This window comes from Crocodylus siamensis, chromosome 1, assembly GCF_052110815.1.
Source record: "Crocodylus siamensis isolate JL-2025a chromosome 1, ASM5211081v1, whole genome shotgun sequence".
NCBI lineage: Eukaryota > Metazoa > Chordata > Crocodylia > Crocodylidae > Crocodylus > Crocodylus siamensis.
In genome coordinates, this window is record NC_143395.1 from 229,125,466 (window position 1) to 229,142,257 (window position 16,792).

Below are 16,792 nucleotides of genomic sequence, written 5' to 3' on the forward strand. Positions count from 1 at the left end.
ACCTAATGGATAATTTGCAAGGCTAATTTAAGAGATTCTGTGGTGCAGTAGCTCTGATTTTATGCTATTTGGGCCAAATACTAAGAAGAGGAAGGCTTGTACAAAATGTATTTGACTAGAAAACACAGGTTGGCTTTGTGGACATTCAGGGCTCAGACGGAAGTGATAATTTTCGCCCTATCTGGCCACAGAAAGCAGTTTGTTGCTGTGACCAAACACAACTGCACAGTTGCAGACAGCTTCAAAAATGCCTGGTCAGGGGAAGATCTCACCCCATTGCATAAGGTATCAGATGAAGACATTTCAAAATGTAGCATCTTTTGTAATTTGTGTCTGCTGAGTCACAGTCCCTTTTTATTTGCTTTCCACAAACATGTCTTCAAGTGAATTTTTGATCGAAAGCATGTCATGAACTCTCATGCAAATATGGACTCAGTATTTCCAGTCTGACTGGAAAAAGAAAAAATAAGAAATCTCTGAAGAGGTTTTTTCACTTGAGATTTCCAACCCAAGTTTGGATAGGATTCAGCTAAACATGGGCCTCAGCTCTGAGCAGCAGCAAGGCTCAAGCGTAGCATAGCTCATGACAAATAAGGGACTGTTGGACACCACCATATATTCTGGAAGAGGATTGTACTGATTCTCAATGTAAGTTACAGCAGCCCCAGTGACTCCTCTAACCTATGGTCACTGCCAAAGCCTGCTACAAGCACCACAGCAGTCCAGTGGAGCAACATATTGGCACTATGGTGTGAGGGGGCAGTAATCAGAAGGCCTCTCTCCCATGCCTGTATCAGCTATTACAGGGGAATTCTCAAGTGGCTGAGCTTACTGGATCCTCATCTAATGAATGAAGAAAGGGATTATTAGACAAATGGTCAAATCTCTTGAACCTAGTAAGTGTTGATAGTGATCAGTCAGGGTCTTCAAATAAACACTGTAGTTATATTGTCCAAGCTGAAATATTGACATTCTCCCACCAATAATATTTACATTACTATATTATGTATAACATATTTCTGAATGTTGTTTGGGGTAGCTTGTTGATAGCCACCATGCATTGCTGGTGTAGAGGGAGAGGTAGCAGGGACAAATTTTGGGATGGAGGGAAAGCAAATGTTTTCTTCTTAGAGTTAGCATATGCCTTAGATTAGAGGAAGAAATCCCAGCATATGAATTCATAGCAGCAAAATGGGGAGGAGTTTTCATTGCCGTTCCTGTCTGTATTCTGGAACCCTTAAACAGGGCAAAACTGGAGTCATTTAAAAAATTTTCAGTTATGTTCTGAGTTCACAATCAAAAAACCAAAACCTTACAGGTAACCCTTTGGAGAGGGAGGAATGAATTAACCAACCAAATCCAGTTTTCATTTTGCTGTTCAGCAAGCAGGTGGAAAAGAATGGCAAGTGAACAACATTTCTTTAAGTACAAATTATTTTAAAAAAATTCCAGCAGATTATTTTCATTCATGTCATAAAATAATTCTGTTTAATATCACCCTCCAGAAGTTTAAGTGGGTATTGGTCCAAACATAAATTGAATGGACATTTAGGAAGTGTGAAGTGATGTTTCTGGAAGAAGAGAATTCTAATAAAAATGCAATGCTTTGAACATTATTGACAGGGTAACATATTAGAAAAGACTAAGCAAAGTGCAAACCAATGAAGAAACTGGGCACAATGAGAAAAAAAAATAAACTACATTAAAATGCCACCCATTCCATTCACCTCCAGTCAGATTTCCTGTACGTTTAAATAAAAAAATCTACATGGTGTATTTCATCTGAATGGCAAAAACTGAAGGAACTATTTTGGGTCTAGTTTCCTACAGAAAATATCTGGAATTAATGAAATCCCATGTTGAAGGTACGAAGGAGAAAGAAAACTAAAAGAAATGCGATATAAAGTGTCCAACTGAAGTACATTGTACATCCAAGTACGTCCAACTGTGGAAACATTTGGTTCATAGTTTGGATTGGCCTGGAGTTTCCATAATTAAAATGATGTGCTTGTTGCTTGCAGAATCACAGATTAGATTAAATATATACACAAACTCAGATTAATTATGTGGAACTGTACAAATTTAATGTACACATTTTGATTTTTGGAGCTCTAATGGAAAGTTGTTCCTAAGGCCTTTTGTGAGTAGCTACATTTTTTGTTTGTGTGTTTGTATTACTTAAAAGACCCATTGTTTTATATGGCATACAGAGTGAGAGGCCATCCATTTATCTAAAAATTATTACTTCAAACTACCAATGCTATCAGAGAGTGGGAGGAAAAACAGCATCAAACATAGGAAGTGCCTTGCTCAAGGCGACTCATGTCAGCAGCAGAACTAGAATTAGAATCCAGGCTATCTGATCCTCTGGCCCTATCCTCTATACAATGCCGCCTGGAAACATGAAGTGCTTAATTTCAGTGAAAGGTCAAGTGCTTGGCAGGAATCATCTGAACCACAGCATCTTTCATAATCAGGCCATTTTGTTCTGAGTTGGTGGGGAGCCTATGGCTGGTGGTCCGCTCATGCATACATTTCAAATAACTAGTTATACCCTAGAATCATGTTACTCATTGGTACACACAGCCAGGAGCAGGCCCAGAGGGGGTGTAGGCATTGTTAGACCCTGCTTCAGACTGGACTGTGCCATGGAAGCCTCTGGGAACTTTTTTCAAGTCCCCAAGGCAGGTGAGAATCCCCCCTCCCTTCTTCTCCATGCTCAGAGACACATTCTCCCTCCCCCCCACACCCCTCTCTTTTTCTACCTTGTTCTGGCTGCACTGCTGCTTTTGCCTCTGTCCCTGAGGTGGAGGAAGCTTCAGATCTCCTCCTGTCCACCCCAGCCAGGCTGCGCAGAGCTGGGCTCAGTGGGAACAGCAGCAGTGGTGGTGGGTGAGGAGGTGGGATCCTACCTCTCATAGTTTCATAGTTTCATAGTAGCTAGAGTCGGAAGGGACCTAGGTAGATCATCTAGTCCGACCCCCTGCCTTAGCAGGAAAGAGCACCGGGGTCAGATGACCCCGGCAAGGTGCTCATCTAACTTCCTTTTAAAAATCCCCAGGCTAGGAGCCTGCACCACTTCCCCTGGAAGCTGGTTCCAGGCCCTAGCCGCCCTGACTGTGAAGTAGCGCCTCCTAATATCTAATCTAAACTTACCCTCCGCCAGTTTGTGACCGTTATTCCTGGTCACTCCTGGCAGCGCACGGGGGAACAGGGACTCCCCCAATACCTGCTGATCCCCCCTGACCAGTTTGTAGCAGGCCACAAGGTCCCCCCTTAACCTTCTCTTGTGGAGGCTAAACAGGTTCAGGTCCCGTAGCCTCTCCTCATAAGGCCTGCCCTGCTGACCCCTGATCATACGAGTGGCCCTCCTCTGAACTCTTTCCATATTGTCCACGTCCCTCTTGAAGTGTGGCGCCCAGAACTGGACGCAGTACTCCAGCTGTGGCCTGACCAGTGCCGCATAGAGGGGGAGGATCACCTCCCTGGACCTGCTCGAGATGCATCTGTGGATGCATGACAGGGTACGGTTGGCCTTCTTGACTGCCTCCCCACACTGCCGGCCCATGTTCATCGTGGAGTCAATGACGACTCCAAGATCCTTTTCCGTCTCCGTGCTGGCAAGAGGGGAGTTCCCCAACCTGTAAGTGTGGTGCCGGTTCTTCCTCCCCATGTGCAACACCTTGCACTTATCAGTGTTAAACCCCATCCTATTCTCATCCGCCCACCGTTGCAACCTGTCAGGGTCAGCTTGTAGCCTATTGCACCCTTCTAGTGCACCCACATCCCCCCACATCTTAGTGTCATCAGCAAACTTGAACAGGGTGCTTTCTACCCCATCATCCAAGTCACTGATGAAGATGTTGAACAGTGCGGGCCCGAGGACCGAGCCCTGCGGAACCCCACTGCCCACATCCTTCCAGGTCGAGAAGAACCCATCCACTACCACCCTCTGGGTGCGGCCCTCCAACCAGTTGGCGACCCATTTGACCGTGTGGGCATCGACACCACAGTCTCCCAGCTTTTTGATGAGGACAGGGTGAGAGACAGTGTCGAAAGCCTTCCGGAAGTCCAAAAAGACTACATCCACAGCAACCCCTGCGTCTAATGATTTGGTGACCTGATCGTAAAAGGCCACCAGGTTGGTCTGACAAGACCTGCCACTGATGAACCCATGTTGGTTGCCCCTGAGCATGCATTCCCCCGCAAGGCCCTCCTGGATGTGTGCCAGGATAATTTTTTCAAAGAGCTTACCCGGGATTGAGGTCAGACTAACTGGCCTGTAATTTCCCGGGTCCTCTTTTTTTTCCCTTTTTGAAGATAGGGACCACATTGGCCCTCTTCCAGTCCTCCGGCACCTCGCCAGAGCACCACGAGTGCTCATAGAGCCGTGCCAGGGGTCCCGCAATGACCTCAGCCAGTTCCTGTAGAACCCTAGGGTGAAGATCGTCCGGACCAGCGGACTTGAACACGTCCAGCTTCTCCAGAAGTACCCTAACTAACTCCTCGCTAACCCTTGGCCCAGGCGTGTCTCTCTCGGGGCCCGAGGGGGGCCCAGCAGGGAGGTGGCTGAACTGGTGCCTACTTAGGAAGACAGAGGCAAAGAAATCGTTAAATATGTTAGCTTTGTCATCTGGCGTGATGACTAAGTTGCCCATCGTGTCCTGCAGGGGCCCCACATTACCCGGGACCCTCTTTTTACCCCCTATGTATTTGAAGAAGGACTTCTTATTGTCCTTAATCCGGGAAGCTAGTCCTATCTCCAACTCTGCCTTGGCCCTCCTGACTGCCCCCCTACATCCTCGGGCGACTATAACATAGTCCTTCTTGGCGATGACCCCATCTCTCCATTGGGTATATGCCTCCCTTTTAGCAAGGAGACATTCCCGGATGCTCTTAGTGAGCCATGGGGGTTTATGTGCCCTCCTGCTCCCTTTGACCCTTGTTGGGATTACCTCCCTTTGGGCATGGAGGATCGTCTCCTTAAGGAGCAACCACTCACCTTCGACATCTGATTCCCTTCCCCTCTGGGTCCTCAGCGCTTCCCCAACTATCCTCCTTAGCTTGTTGAAGTCAGCCCTCCTAAAGTCTAGGGCTGTTGCCTTGCTGCAGCCCTTTGCCACCTTACGCTGGATGGTGAATTCCAGCAAGCGATGATCACTGTCTCCCAGGTGGCCCATCACCCGCAGCCCCCTCACCAGGTCATCACCCGTGGCCAGCATCAGGTCCAACAAGGCGTCTCCCCTGGTGGGGCTGTGCACCTCCTGGGTTAGATGGAGGTCCTGTAGTCTGGCTAAGAACCGACGTGAGCGATCAGACTTGGCTGACTGCTCCTCCCAGCAGATGTCTGGGAAGTTCAGGTCCCCCATGATGACCACATCCTTAGCCCTCACTGCCTCTGTAAGCTGACCTAAGAATTCCAGGTCGAGCTCTTCTCCCTGGTTGGGAGGTCTATAGTAGACTCCCACCGTTAAGTCTCTCTCCCCTGGACTGCCTTTTACTCTAACCCAGAGCACCTCAGAGTGCCCCCCCTCTACCCCCATGCTAATTAACGAGGAAGTATATTCCTCCTTGATGTAGAGTGCTACTCCTCCACCTTTCCTTCCTATCCTGTCCTTCCTGTATAGCCTATAGCCCTTGACACTCACCGCCCAGTCATGCGATGAGTCCCACCACGTTTCTGTGATCCCTACTATGTCAGGGCTGGTGACAGCTAGGAGGAGGGCGAGTTCCTCCTGCTTCTTCCCCATACTTCGAGCATTCGTGTAGAGGCATTTGAGGCCTTCAGCGGTTGTGCCCACTGACCCCCTAGTCTCAGCAATGCCCCGTCCCCCAACGCTTACCTGTTTCTCCGTTTTGACCATTGGTCTGGGCTCGCTGGCTGTTGCTGGGCCTGGTATCTCATCGTCTCCTCCGCCCTCATCTTCCCCCTCCCCCGACGAGCCTAGTTTAAAGCCCTCTACTACCACTGTAGCTGTCCCAGATGAGCCCAGCCCCTGCATGGTCTGGCTAAAGGGCAGGAGCGGCAGTGGACCTTTCCCCATCCCCACACAGTAGGGAAAGCAGCAGCAATGAGAGAGGGAAGAGGGGAAGATGGGAGGTGGGGGTGTCTCAGTGCAGAGAGGGGAAGACGGGGTGATTCTTAGCCAATTTAAAAGGCCTTTAAAAAGTCCCTGAAGGCTCCCACAATGTGGTCTACCCAGACCCGTTGGGTATGGAGTGGAAGGTTGGTAAAGGCTGGGCATTGAGGTGCAGTCACTCCAGCAGCAGCATGCGTTGCTGTTCCTACAACCCCCTTTGCCAAATCCTAGATCTGCCTCTTCACATAACTGTTTATATAAACTGCTATGAAGTCTCTCAGGATGCATGTATACACAGAAAAATGTTGTAGTAAATGTCAGTGAAAGAAGCAAGCGCTACATGTGTCGCTGCAAGCATTCTTTCCTAGCTGAAGAATGTAATTGAAGTTGTTATTACCTGTTTCTGTCTCTGTTGAAAGTCACTAGTGAAACTTCTATTGACATTCTCTGCTACAGGATCCAGCCCTTAGTCCATAATGGACCTGTTCCTCACAATGATTTTGAGTTATAGCTGCTCAGCTTCACTCAAGAACTGGTCCAATCTATATCTATTTTTATAGACAAAATATTCTTTCTGTTCATTTTTGGAGAGGTCCAGTCCTCAATACATATATTTGTACCTTGATTCCCACACAAGAGCACATCTGCTTCAAGAGGGACTATACACGAGAATAAAGACATGTGCACTAGTTTGATTAGAGGATCAGACACTTAGGCTAGGAACAGACATTCAAAAAGCCCAAGGCGGAATTAATCTAAGTTACATGTTTTTCTTTAAGTGGCATAGGTTACATCGTAGCAAACCAACCACACATTTGCCCTTTGGTGGAGGATATAGACCAGTTTCTAATCATGTATACCAGTAAAAGTGTAGTGTCTGTACCTGGCCTTAGAAAGAGTGTAATAAAATGGACTATTCCTCCTCCATTTACAGCACCACTGCTGTGTAAACCATAAACCAATAAATAATAATCTCTAAAACTCATTCATCCCATGAACTAAAACCCCAAGAACCCCCTTTGTTTTCTCCATTAACACAAGAGTTGTTCTAAATGAATGTTAAGTACTACTAAAGGATTGTTGGTTGTAGCTATGTTTGTCTAAGGAGATAGGCAGGCAAGGCTTCTTGGGTAGATGTGATATCTTTTATTAGACCAACTAAATAGATGGGGAAAAGTTCTTTGCAAGCTTTTGGGCACAAACACCCTTTCTCAAGCATAGGGAAACTCTGCACTGTTCTGAAGCACTATTGAAGGCATGGAAATATAGCCTCTAGTAGGTTGGAACAAAGAATAATCTGTAAACAATTGTTACCTTCACAACCTCCAAAAAATCATTCTGAAAGAAGCTTAGGTTGCTGGTTTCCTATAAATTACTGTTTTGCTTTGTTCTGACCAATGCCAGTAGTAATTGAGTGTGTTTATTTCTTGTTCTTGTTAAATCAGGTAAAGCAATAAGTGGACAACTCCAGAATACCTACAAGGTGGTGCCTAATGGTCAAACTCAGGTATGTTAGAGGAATGTATTATTCTCAGTGTTAGCCCAGTATTTTGCACTGTCAGTTTTACTTCTCTAAAGGCTGAGTGGCAGCAGATTTTTTAATCCAGGAAAATCAGAGAAGCTGGACGTGGAAATTCAAATCCAAGATTCAAACACGGCCTTGAAATATACATTTGTTTGCATACATTGCTATAATAATTGAGGGCATGGTAAATGCAAACAGTAGAAATGTCCAGATATTTCAGCCATACTCTGGTTTAAAAGGGAGAGTACTGATAGAGTCAGAAGAGGTTGTAGACATTAGGAATTGCTTCCTTCTCTTAGTCCAGTGGAGCCTAGGCTGGCTGACCTGCAAAGCCAATCTGTGTTTTTGAGGAATTTTATGTGATGGAGACTGTGATTGACACCTGCGTGAAGTTACTTGTGCGTGAGTATTTGCAGCACTGTAAAAAAGACTCATAGCTCATATTGAGTGAGGTAGGTGATCCATAAGCTCTTTACAGATAGTGATATGAAGGCCTTTACATTGTTTGATTAGTACACTTGTGAAATTCTGGACAAATTTTTAAAAAATTGCATTTAGTCATTTTTCCCCATGTATTTTTCATCTGGCCTTGGATGCAGTGTTTATAGATATATGTATTTAGACAGATTTTTAAAAACATTAAATGGTCAAGACACAAACGTCTGAAAGGAAGCATGTTCTGAGTTTAACTTGTTGTATCACTGTTAGTACAGGGTCACCTAGACAGTCTACCTCATGACAATCAAGAGTTTGTCCTCTGTATGACTGTATTGATTTTCTCCTTGTATTCTAGCTACTTCTAATAGTGATTTTCGTTCAAAGACTTTCACCTTTTCAATGGTCATTCTTTTATTGATAATACAAAAATCCTATCAATGAGACCTTAATAAGCTGTGGAACAATCTCCCAAGAAAAACGGGGGAAGCCAGCATTACTTTGCTGGCTGGAAAGGGCATCTGAGTGATTATTGTAGACAACAATCCATAGGACTGTACCTAACAGATCTTTTCCCTGTCTATAATTTCTGATTTTATCAGATGATGTCTCCGCAATGGAAAGGGGCCCTAAATGTTTTTTTGTGGATGCAGTCTCAGATGCTGTTTTCTCTTTCTCTGATATGAAGTCCTACAGTTGTTTCACACTTAGATTTTGTTTACTGCTGTGTGACTTGCAAATCCTTCAGGAATCCTTAGTCAGTTATTCCTTTTCCGTGTTGGAGAAGGTTAATCTATTTATTTAGATGAACAGGCAGTTTAACCTTAGCAACTAGCATGCTGCATAAGATCAGAGCAATAACAATAATGTCTCATTTGCTTGCAGCATGGAGATGGTTGGTAATCACTGGAGATTAAATCTTGAGACAATAATCTAAAGCAAGTTGTATTCAGGAATTCTACCATCCGTACTAGAGGTGAGACTACCTCTACATTTCCTGACTGAGCCTAGCTGTTCTTCAAGATTTATGCCTGCTCTGAAATCACACATCACCACCCTGAGGCTCAGTAAGAGTCATCCAGAAATCAGCAGTGTGAAGTTATAAACTCCCTGATCCCTCCCTCCTCTCCTGCTCAGGCTAAACTCTGGGCCCCTATGCCAGCTCTGTGACACTTAGGTTAAGTACAGACAGTCAAAAAGCCCAAGGTTGAATCAATTCAATCTTTGCAAGTTAATCTAAGCTGCATAGATTGAATCAATAAGAAAGTGAACAGACATTCACTTTTGATTCTGGAAATGCAGCCACGTGCCTGCAGTGGCCCAGGCCAGAAGCCAGGGGATGCTAGATCATGCCTCACTGCTGAGCTGGAGCCAATACTAGCCTGCCCACCCTGAAAGGCTGGGTTGTCAAGGAGGTTTTAAAGCATCCTGGGATGCTGAGGAACTGAGAGTTAAGTTGATTCTGGAGGGGATCTGGAACAGAAGTTCAAGAAACTGATTTACCCTAAATCAGTTACTTCTCATACTACATCTGTCTAGGTTTATCTCTACTGGTTTTGGCCATTTTGAAAACAATGCATGTGCACTAAACGTCTGTTATGTTACAGATTTGATCTGGTTTCCAATCGCTTATACTGGTTTATGTGTAACTTCTGTCTCTAGCCCTGGAGATTCCTTTTAGGCCAGGAGTAGTTCTGAAAGGACTTTTAAACATGGCTTTCCAGATGTTTGTGCAGCCTGAGCATAGGGGAAGACTGGAGGTTGGCTTAGATAATGGCCACACTGCTCTTATGCTGTGTGCATATTTATTCCAGGGGGAGGTTGCTGCTGACATACACTCCATCAATGCCATTGCTTCAGTGCAGAAAATTTAAAAGCAAGATTGGGGACTAGCTGTCAGTTGCCTCACTCCTCTATTGACTTTGTTACTTCAGCTTGCACAGGTGAGAAACCATCGTAGTAGTCATTAGCTGGAGTTCTTTTTAATGATGCAACCACATAATCAATGTGAGGCCAGAATGACAGCAAGTTAGGCAAACCATTGTTTGGTTTCATTTTGCTCCACACATGCAGCAGGCTGGTTTCAGAATGTATCTAATTCCAGTCTTAAAAGGAAGGCTCTCAAAAGTTGTCCTGGTGTACCTCACATACAGGGACATTATCCTTCTATCCAGTCTTGCTGCTTTGTCAACACCCTTGTGACATAATAGTTTTTGTCATCTTTAGCAGGATCATCCAGTAAATTACGGGGCTGGGGCAAGCAGCATGACAAAGCAGTAAACAAATGATAGCTCTGGGGACAGCCATTCTTTTTTCCCTTTGTAAACAAAGGGCAGGGGATGGGTGGGGAAAACAATGTAGGAAATAACTTTTTCTTCTGTCTGACTAAAATCCAACAGTTTTATTATGTCAAGATGCAAGGTGGAGTCCCTCTTGACTCTCTGGCCAAAAAGGCTGGACTTATAGCTTATATGAATCTGAACAACATGCCTACTCTTTTAAAACTTCTCCAGAGAGACTGAATCCAACTGCCATAAGAAGAGTAAAGATGTCTTGCTGTTCCACAGTTTTAGATTATGATATTAATTATATGTGGTTTTAGGAGTCAGGGAGGTCTTAAAGAAGGAAACAACACCTGCTAGAAGCTATGTATGAATCTTTTTATTCCTTTGACAAAAACAGAAAAGCAGTTTGTATAGTCCATTTGTATAATGCAAGATATAATGTATAGGTTTATGAACAAAAGCCAGAAGACCCAGCTTTTGAAATTGTCTATATTGTTGATTCTTTGTATGAGCTTGGACATGTCTACACATTCATTAATGCACCTTAGTTTCTGCACAGTTAGTTTAGTACTTCCTTAATAAATTACTAACTAAATGTACAGTACCTAAAGTTATTGTGCAGTGGCTCTGGCACATGGTTATTTTGTGACGCTTACTACACATTAGCCTAATAACACTGCGCAGTACGCTATTAGCACGGTTTTTACCATGACACGCTAATGCGCATTAACTGTCTTGTGTAGATGCACACCTTGAGCACATCTCTTTTGTTCATTCTTTATCTGTCTCATTCTTTTAAATGTGCCAGTCACTCAGGTGTCTAAGGTGCCTAACCTCTTTGTGCTTTATCTGTCTAGAAAATGAGGATACTACATCTCTTAGTGACAGAAATTACAAGCATCAGTTAATGGCTTGATGATCCAAAGCTTTAGATAAGTATTAGGTTTTATTTTGGCACATACTAGGGTGAAAGGTTGTGTCACAAATAGAAAAGCACATCAGCTGCCTATACACGTGCTGGTTCATGTCTGAATTAGAATGTGTTGGGGCACTTGATTAATCAAGTCAGCTCCATGTTCTAATTAGAACACTCTAGCATGGCTTCACCTCACATGTGTAATCCCCCATGTGTTTTGAAATGCCCGTGGAGGCACTTTATGTAAACCTCGTCAAATGAGGTTTAGGTAAAGCGTCTTATGGCCAGTTTTAAATGTGGAAGGCCTTAATACATATAACAATGAGGCACTTAATTAGAATGGCACCTTTTTATACTAAGATACGCTTTGTTAGACTCAAGGCACCCTTCGCAAAATACAAGGATCCCTTCAGAAAATCCCAGATCTTAGTTTCATTCATTTTTTGACTGTGGAAAGCCACTGCATTAGCAGGTGCATGACAAACAGGTCCAGGGGGGTGATACTTCCCCTCTATGCAGCACTGGTCTGGCCGCAGTTAGAATACTGCATCCAGTTTTGGGCACCACACTTCAAGAGAGATGTGGATAACCTTGAGAGGGTTCAGAGGAGGGCCACTTGTGTGGTTAGGGGCCTACAGGCCTACGAGGAGAGACTGAGGGCCCTGAATCTCTACAGCCTCCACAAGAGAAGGTTGAGAGGTGATCTTGTAGCCACCTACAAATTCATCAGGGGAGGGCAGCAAGGAATAGGAGACGCTCTGTTTACCAGGGCACGCCTTGGAGTAACTAGGAACAATGGCCACAAACTGATAGAGAGCAGATTTAGATTAGCTATCAGGAAGAACTTCTCTATGGTAAGGGTTGCCAGAATCTGGAATGGCCTTCCAAGGGAGGTGATGCTCTCCTCTACCTTGGGGTCTTTAAGAGGAGGCTAGACATGTATCTGGCTAGAGTCATCTGACCCCAGCGCTCTTTTCTGCCCAGGGCAGGAGGGGTCAGACTCGGTGGTCTGCTAAGGTCCCTTCTGACCCAAACATCTATGAATAGAGTAATTCTTCTGTTGTAAATGTAACTCTTCTGCCAGGTATCAGGTGGCAGTAACAAAGGCTAAATTCACATTAGGGATTTTACACAAATTGATTATCTTAGTTGTTACTAGGTGATGGCTGTTTGGTGGTCTGTGGAACATTTACATGGTGATCTCAGGCTACTTTCCTGTATATAAATATCCTCCTTATAGAATATTTTAAATTTAACATAGGGTTGCACCTTTTTTCTTTTTTTCTTAAATGTATTACTTATCATTTTGAAATTACACTGTTTCAGTGATCTCTGGGTACAAACTTCAAGTTCTATGAAGACCAGCTGCTAATGTCATCAAAAGGCAAATACCTTCCAGTACATGACTTCATGTGTGTCTTTTCAGGGCCTAGTTCTATGAGTCCCCATTTTGACTTTAATCTAGACAATCTGTGAACAAGCTTTGTTAAAACTCAGCCAGTTTTGGCACATTTTTTGTTCCTTTTAATAGGGTCTGGACACATTGTCATGATCATTCTAGTACAAATCTGAGTGGTTTTATCCAAAACGAAATAAGAAATCTAGTCAATTTTGTAGTATCTAAAATTAAATTGGCTAAACTGTCTATTGCAAAGAACTTTTTGTAAAAGAGCTTTAGAAAAATTTGCTCCAGGGCAGCCCAGGACTCCGCAGTATTTTAAACATTCACTATTGGAACTTGTAGGCTAGAGAATGTGCTGGCTAGTAGGCATGTGTGAAATGGGCCCTATTCAATTTGGATTCAGTCCGAATCAGGGACAGTGATTCGATTAATTGATTTGGATCACTGTCCCCAATTTGGCGGAATCCGAATCTGAAGATTTGATGCTGATTCGGAGAATCAGTAATTCAGACATAGATACAACTTTAAATATTTTTTCTACATACCACCAGGTACCAGGCATGGCTCATGAATGCTGCAATGCTGGGGTGGATGGAGCATCCCACAGGAGCATCAGGGGGCCCCCCACATGCTTGGTGGCAAACCCAGAAGTGGACTGGAAGTACTTCTGGTCCACTTCCGAGTCCACCAGGGAGCATGCTGGGGGCCCCCCCGAGCCCCCCAGCTCAGTGATCAGCTATGGGGGTACCCTGGGTGCCCACCCCAGACCTAGGAGGCACCAGTCCCCAAGCTAGGGAGGTGCAGGGAGCACCCCAGCATGCTCCCCAGCAGACCCGGATGTGGACTGGAAGTGCTCCTGGTCCAGTTCCAGGTCTGTAGCCAAGCGCACTGCCCCTTTCCCCATTTCTGTGGGACGCTCCATCTGCCCCAGCATCATAGCTTTTACGAGCTGCCTGGTACCTTGAGGTATATAGAAAAAACATTTAAAGCTGTGTCTATGTCCAAATCTCCAAATCTCTCTGAATTGATTTGGAGGGTTCTGATTCAATTCAGAGAGATTAAAGGGTCTCCTGATTCGATTCAGATTCAGAGATTTGGCCACTGAATCGGGCCAAATCTCCACTGAATTGAATCAGTGACCGAACTAGCTAGCACAATTGCACTAGATTCCACTCCATTTTCAATTCTTGTGAACATGAGGTAATCTGTGAAGATTATGTGTAAGAAGAAGATGTTTAGAAAGGCTGGTAGAAAGAATTGTAAGAACAAATGTTCACTTGAGTGGGACCACAGTAGCCTCCTGGACAATCGGAAATAGAAAGACAATGCTAGTTGTCACAGCTGGTAGTTTAGATTCCAAGAACTGAACCAGATAGAAGATTGCCCTGAGCCTGTGATTCACATTGGAAAGAGCCATATTTATGTACAGCTCCAACAAAAGGCTTTCTTATGGTCCCAGTCCATGTCTCTAAATACTTTCCCCTCTCTGTAAGCATGAGTTTCAGCCTAAGATAGTTTATGTCTATCCACTTCCTAAACTTAGGCATTTTCAACACAGAACTATAAGGTACCTAACTTTGACAAGAAACAGATGGAGATCTGATGGAGTACACCAGTGATGGAGCAGGTCAAGATATCTTATTTCTCCCTCAGCAAACATACAGACACATTGAACTGTAATGGTGACAAGTTATAAATCTGAAGAGCCTCTTGTCTTAAAACTATCTATTGTTCCACTCTAATGGTAACAGCCATTAACAGCCTTTTATTTATCTTGAGCTGAAGATTTCTTTGGCATATGGCATGAAGTGCCCTTATAATACATATCACTCACACTCCATGTTACTCACACTCACTTAAATTGATTAACTATTTTACCATTTACTGTTTAACACACATTTCCTGGAACTGTGTTATCTAGTACAATTTTAGTCATCACTTTCCTTGGATGAAAGTTTCTTTATGTCTCCTAATCTCTGATCCAGAACTCCATGGTACTATAAATATTGCAATATTGCAAATATTGGTACAATATAATATTGCAGCTGGTAGAATCTAATAACTAGCTGTGCTCCTTTGCTGTTCAGCACTGTGCCTAAAGACATATTCTCCAGATTAAATGCACTGAATTGCCCAGACCAAATGAGTTGATATAGAGAGGAAAATTTGAAGTCAGTTATCACAGTAAAAGTTAATGTTACTTAAATTAATGAGGTTACTTATCAGTTATGGCCTATTATCTGTTTTGCCCTCTTGCATATTATGCACAATAAGAGTAATTCTTTGCATTGCCATGAAACATTGGGAAAATTAGTTGTAAAAAATTGATATGTGGTTGAAGAAATAATTAGTCCCTTTCTTTTAAAAATTTTGGAAATGTTTTTAGGCAAAATTTGTTTAAGGAGCTTTCCAGCCCACCAATGCTCTTAATTTAGAAGACCTTAATATGGGGGAGGTATAAATCACAATTTTGCTTGTACTAGCAAAACCCCTGCACCAAAAGCAACACTCAGTACACACAGCATGCTCAGCAGTTCTGGCAGTGTCTCCTTTCCAATCAGCTCTGCCTGCTTTGGGGAATTTTCTGTCCCAGCTGTCTGCACATCAGCCCTGTCTACAAGTAGACTTATCTAAAGTCTGGCATCCCCATCAACATAAACAGCCATAAGTGTTAGAGGAGTTATGGCTGCTGCTTAAACAAAACTGTCTTGGAACATAGTCTTTGGGTCACAAGTAAATAACTGGATTGTGGGTTCCTTTGGTTAACACATATTTACAACCTTTTGCAGAAGGCACGGAGATGTTTATTACTACTACTGTCATGGGATCATAAGATCAAAGGAAAGTGAAACTAGAAGGGACCTCTTAAGGTCATGTAGTCCAGCCCCCTGCTTAAGGCAGGATCATCCCTGACTAAACCATCCCAACAAAGTATCTATTCAACCTATTCTTGAAAATGTCCAGGAATGGAGATTCCACAGGTTCTCTAGGTAGCTTGTCCCAATGCTTGATTACCCTTGTCATCAAAAAGTTCCTCCTAATCTCCAACCTAGATTAGGCTGACAATGTCTTGATAATCTTCAGTCAGAAAGATATTTAACTGTTTTTTTTTTAATTTGGGTTTCATTTTTTTTTTTGCTTATAAAGGAGAAGGGCACACTATATAGGTCAGATCCTACTCCACCTAAATTGACTTGGTGCTTCCATTCAACTCTACTTGAGTCCCTAAAAAACAATTAATGCAATCCTCATTGCTACCTTTTATGACTTGGTCTTAAGGTGAAGATGATGGTGTGTTGCAAAAATAGGCATTTTTTAGGGATATAAGCAGGTTGGAATAGGATCACACTTAGTCCATGAACAGGCATTCATTTCGTTTCCCACAGAAATCTTTCCAGGACAGGGCGTGTACAGGAGTTCACCCTGAAACTGTGGCATCTCCCCTACTCTCTGCACCTTCACCAGACTGGGATGATCCCAGTTTTGGGAATGCATGGGGAATAGTGGTTACTCCACTCCTTCTGGTCCCCAGGGGAAGTAGAGCAAGTAGTAAAGGAAGACTCTCTGGACCTTTCCCAGACTGGAGCAAATCCCCCAGCTTCTTCCACAAGCCAGGCAGTACTCAGTTTGGGAAAGAGGTAGGGAGTGGAAGTAGCAGCTCTCCTCCAAAACAGGCACTGCCTAAGGAGTGGGCAGGGAGCAAGATGCAGTCACTCCACTGCTCAGCTCCTAGTGATTGGTAGCTAAGCAGAGGGAGCTGTGTAGCAACTCCCCAACCTGTTCCTCTAACCAGGGACCCCAAGAGAAATTTAATGAGTATTTTTACACCCTTAGTTTTGACTAGAAGAACAATGATTCTCCTGGTAGAAACATAACACCTGTATATGACCTTAGAGTACAGACCAACATAAAAATTGCATTGTTATCAAAGGAAATTAATATAAGCTGTCACAGTGCAACGGTTAAATTTGCTTGAGTCTATAGCAATCCAAGTTTAGCAGAACTGCTGTAACTTATTCCTGCTACATCCAGGGGTAAACTTAATGCAATTTGGCTCACTTGTATTGCTGCAGGCTTGTAGAGACACAACACTTAAAGCACATCAGCTGCTGCATGCTCCCATTCCCCTTTTAAATTGGCTATGAATCT

General features: G+C 43.7%; 1 protein-coding gene across 18 annotated transcripts in view; it reads left to right on the forward strand.

Annotated features, from left to right (window-relative positions):
• Positions 1–16,792, forward strand: part of ABI3BP (ABI family member 3 binding protein) — a 283,667-nt gene that overhangs the window by 88,455 nt on the left and 178,420 nt on the right. For all 18 annotated transcript variants that reach the window (XM_090058607.1, XM_090058684.1, XM_090058655.1 and 15 more), the window contains exon 6: positions 7,526–7,587. In XM_090058607.1, coding sequence (XP_089914733.1) covers positions 7,526–7,587 — 62 coding nt within the window. The remainder of the gene's footprint in view (positions 1–7,525; positions 7,588–16,792) is intronic.